The following is a 4,818-nucleotide window of genomic DNA, read 5'->3' on the forward strand; positions in this document are numbered from 1 at the left end:
AAATATTACTGTAAATAAATCATCAGGTATAAGAATCTGATCTTGCATCTCTAATAATGGCATCTATAAAGGTGACCAATTTGTATCACAGTACACATGGTACGGCACAATGAGATAAAATACTCCCAATACAATGAGTGTTGTATGCATGGTTTTGCTGGAATATGGCAGGATCAATTAGTATTGTTTGATAGTAAAAACAAGTTGCCATTCATACAAAAGTGTATAATAAGGTTTCTATGCATAGATCAAAATTAAAATATACATGTATTGCACATATCATATTTTTACATTATTTATCTGTTTTCACACTAAATTAATACACAAAACTTTTCTAATCATTTTGTCATATATATATATACAATCATTTATTCACAATCATAAAATGAAAAGCACACACCAATATGAAATGTAAGTATAAAGTATTAAGAAAATCACTAACACTTATTTATTCTAAATGCATGCATGTACCATACATGTACATGTACATATGAAGTCATTAGAATTGAATTTTTTAGTTCAGAATATCAATAAAAAGAATCAAAGAAGAAAAAATATATACTCATCAAGGCACTCTGGATGGTGGAACATGATGCCAGGCAAATTGTTTCTGAACAATGTTGAAAACCCAGTTAATCAGACAGTAAAATGCACAGGGGAGGGGGGGGAGGGGCTAGACCAAAGTTTGCAAAATTCAAATATTTTAAAATTTACATTATAAATTTACTTAAAATCTAAAAAAAAAATGCCTAAGCCCCCCCCCCCCCCCCCCCCCCCCCCCCCCCCCCCCCCGCCAAACTCAAATAACCGTCAGATTCCCCACTCCCCTTCTCAAGTTAACTCTAGTAATTTCATGCATCATTTCCTTATAACTTAATGCTCACACATTTTAGATGTTGGCACAGATGCCTATAGCACAAAAGTTTTCTTCTATTTTATGTCACATTATAATTTGAAACACTGCATCAAAAAATCCAATTTTCACTCAAAACCATTCTCAAACTTATCAAAAAAAACCAAAATAGGGAAAACAATTAACAGACTCAATCAAACCTACCAACTCACCAAAAACAAAAAAGATTAAACAACCAGGATATCCATTCTGTTGACAACAAAAATATAGCAAACCAGCAACCAGCATTCATTCATGGGACTGAACTGAAAGTATATCTGATTGATTGTAGAAAATTTTAACATTGCCTATACATTATCAAGAACAAAAAACAATTGTTCTGTCTGGTCTCATCCCATAACTAACTTCCAGCCTCTTTGGCTTGTGGCCTCTATTAGTGAGAGTGTCTTTAAAAAGTTCCAGCAACTTGTCTGCCTTGAGTCCTATCTCTGACTTGTCCCCACACCGGTCTTGGATGTAGTTACACAGCGACATCTGCATCAAGAATGTCTCGTCACAAATGTTGGCCGAATTCTCCTCCGGAGATGCAAAGATCTGTAGGAGCTCCCGAAGGTTGGTTGTTTTGGTGCCGTTTATATCCACAATCGTCTCCCGCCAGGTTGACATCCGTAATATCAACACGGCAAACACTCGGATATCCTGGAGGCAGATTTCTTCATACAACTTGACCATCGCAAACTCATTCATCTTCACAATCATCATGGCTTGTATACACATCCTGAAAAATAACCGCTTTAGGACTTTTTCTAATTTCTTGATGATTTTCATCTTTATGTCGCTGTCTTTGAAGAATTTTCCTATTCTAGGTAAGCGATGTACTCCATCAACCTCAAATGGACCTTTGACCATAATACGCATGATACAGAGATATCCAGGGTCGGTGATTTGAACTTCTTGTTCGGTGACTTTCTTTACGGCGTTGCGGGTCCGTTTGAGGAGAATGCAGCCGTCCTCTTCAGCTTTTGTGACCGGGTCCGTGAGGGTCAACTTGATGTACATTGTGTTTTTTGACTTTGGACCTCAAATCATTTTATTGGTCATATGGACAAAACTTTTCATTGAAATGCTGTAAAGAAGGAAAAACACATTTGAGCAGCGTGCCAAAAACGTCCGTATAACACCACTCACTGTGATAGTGAAATTAACCATGCCGCTTACAGTATCGCTATCAAACTATATTGGCCCTGGTAATAATTATTGTAAGTAGAACAAAACGAAGTTTAAAATCTATAACAAGCTTCTATTTTCGTATCAAGAGGCAATGAATAATAATTATCGTTACGTAGTTTTGCCTAAACTACGCGCATACACCGTTATAAATAGCAAAATACGTCGGTCAAATTCGATGTTGTGAAGGCTGCACTAACATTAGTTTTAAAATTGATAAATTCATTATGATGAAAACAACTACCATATTTTAAAAGTCGTGACAAAATTTACTTACAAAAACAACCGGTAAAACCTTTTACCAGGAATTTTGACATGTAGCCGACAATTTTACTTTCGTTTTGGTTCATAAGAGGTTGGGTAAAACTAGTGCTGAATGTAACTGCGCTCTCATAAATTGGGCTTTCTTAAATGGTGTTTTTTTTTTTAAAAAGGACAAATCATATAGCATGATACATTAAAAGGTAAAATAAATAACACTGCATAAAAATATCAATAGTGATCAATAGCTAGTATTATCGGCATGGCCACTGCACTTGTAGAACGATCTTCTGTAATAAAAGACTACTTTAAGGTGCATTGGTACTCTGATCAGCTGATAAAAGATATCACTTGTGGGATTTGTGACACTGAAATTCTTTGGATAATTGTTTTAGAAACGTAAAATGTTTTCTTTAGAAAGTTTGGTTTCTAGCATGTTGAACATCGATACAGTGCACACGATGCACTCGAGGACTGCAAAGTGTTGCAACAGCTCATAGAACTGTCAGTTCATGAAATACATAATTCATTTTGGAAACACATTACTACTGGAAGTTCTCTTAGTGTTATTAGTCTTCAGTACAGGAAATATCATATAGGAAACAGGCACGTAGCATCAGGGAGGGGGGCCAGGCCCCCCCCCCCCCCCCACTTTTTCTCGCAGCAACAAATTTTTTAAAATTTACATATAAAAAAAATGAATTATAATGGAGTTGGCCCCCCTACTTTTTTGGAAGTTAGTAAAAAATTGATATGAAAATAAGGAAATGAGTAGTAAAATTGAAGTTACCCCCCCCCCCCCCCCCCCATGGATTATGAATTTCATGATTTGGAGGGGAAAAAAATTTGGTAGGGAAGATTTTTTTCTGAGTCCGTCCCCCCCCCACCCCCGCACGGATTAGGATTTTGAAGATTCTTGTAAACTTTAAATTTCCCTTTTTTTTTTCTTCTTCTTTTTTTTGCTTGTCAAGATTTTTTGGATGGGTCTGCCCCCCCCCCCCCCCCCACTTTCAAAAACGATGCTACGTGCCTGGGAAATGATCGAATTTTAGACCTAAAATATTTGAATTTTTTCTTTACTAAATCCAATGTTATGGCCAGAAATTCCATATGTCAAAGTTTAAGACAGATCTGGAGGTTAATTTGTTGACCAACCAGCCTCCCTATTAAAGATATTGAAAATAATTGAAAACGTAATTGAGAATACTTAATTATAGGTTTTTCATTGAATATTTGATAAATTCCCTATATTTCTATACAGGCCTCTTCTAAATGACAGGGGGTCATTTTTCTGCGTAGAATAATGACCGGGGCGGGGGGGGGGGGTCATTATTCTACTTTACACCGGATCACAGCGTCATTCAGGTTTGTTGAAATGTAGAGACAGGCCTCCTTCATAATATCGATACTTTCATCAAATCTGAAATAGAGAGCAATGTAACACACACACTGTATGATGGACTTTTATATCCTCCACACACAGGTTGTCTTACAGGCAAGCTATATAAGATGCCTTTTAAGCGATGAACATTAGGACCTAGGTAATCTGTAAGACATAAGATCGAGACCGGCCATGTTTTTTTCTCTCTCAATTTTAGAAATTAATTTTCAAGATGAATCGATGTTATGGTAAATTATTGTAACTTTCAAAAAGTTGATTGTAATTAATTGATGGGAAAATTCATGTAATTCATTGATGGGAAAATGGGAAATTAAGCGAAGAAAATAATTGTGGAAAATCTTCAAAAATTTTATCAGGAACTTCTTTACAACAATTTGTGACCTTGCTATTCAAGTATCAGGATACAACATGAGTGACATTCAAGTCTGTTAAAAATGTAGCCTTTGTGCAATATTCCACATTAAAATTAAATCTTTTAAAATTTGAACTATTAAAACTCCTGGTACAGAGTAATTAGAATTTATTTAGTTTCATTATGTGGTTTTGAGAAATACTCCTTATCACTCCCTATCACTATCTCACCCCGAATTACGCAATAACCGGTTACCCGGTAGGCGACGTTTTTAAAACAGTTTTATCTGTTGTACATCTAGTGCACGTGGTAATCAAAAGAAACTCTCACGTACACTCTAACTAACCCCAGCCTCTTAGAAATAAATCTCAAGTAGTATCTTGGTTTTATCTTATAAATTCATATTAGGAATGCCTTTTCATGATTTTATGATATCAGAAAAGAAGATATAAAGTTAACTCTAAAAGAAACTTGCGCTACTCAGATATCACCCCCCCCCCCCCCCCCCCCAAAGTTTAATACGAATTTCCCATTCTAACTTTCCTAGATTGGCCTTTGAAGTTTTTCAAAATGTGTTTTGTAAATTTAAAGTCAAAATCAGTGAATTTTAGATTTTGGCAATATATTTTTAAGAGAATAATTTGTTCCCCTGTGATAGAATTTATCGGACGCTAATAAGATCTAGTTTTACCATAAGCCTAAATTTTTCAAACGCCTACATGA

General features: G+C 35.6%; 1 protein-coding gene across 2 annotated transcripts; it reads right to left on the bottom strand.

Moving 5' to 3' along the window:
* Nucleotides 1-788: 788 nt before the first annotated feature.
* Nucleotides 789-2,439, bottom strand: LOC128164292 (uncharacterized). Of its 2 annotated transcripts, none has more exons than XM_052828081.1 (2): nt 2,364-2,439; nt 789-1,979 (listed from the first exon to the last, which is right to left on the bottom strand). In XM_052828081.1, the coding sequence occupies exon 2, from the start codon at nt 1,910-1,912 to the stop codon at nt 1,211-1,213; it is 702 nt and encodes a 233-aa protein (XP_052684041.1). In that variant the 5' UTR covers nt 1,913-1,979; nt 2,364-2,439; the 3' UTR covers nt 789-1,210. The 2 variants fall into 2 exon arrangements, with proteins under 2 accessions (XP_052684041.1, XP_052684032.1); XM_052828072.1 differs by having other exon boundaries at nt 2,358-2,433.
* Between the last annotated feature and the right edge of the window lie 2,379 nt (nt 2,440-4,818).

Source organism: Crassostrea angulata, chromosome 1 (genome assembly GCF_025612915.1).
Source record: "Crassostrea angulata isolate pt1a10 chromosome 1, ASM2561291v2, whole genome shotgun sequence".
Classification (NCBI taxonomy): domain Eukaryota; kingdom Metazoa; phylum Mollusca; class Bivalvia; order Ostreida; family Ostreidae; genus Magallana; species Magallana angulata.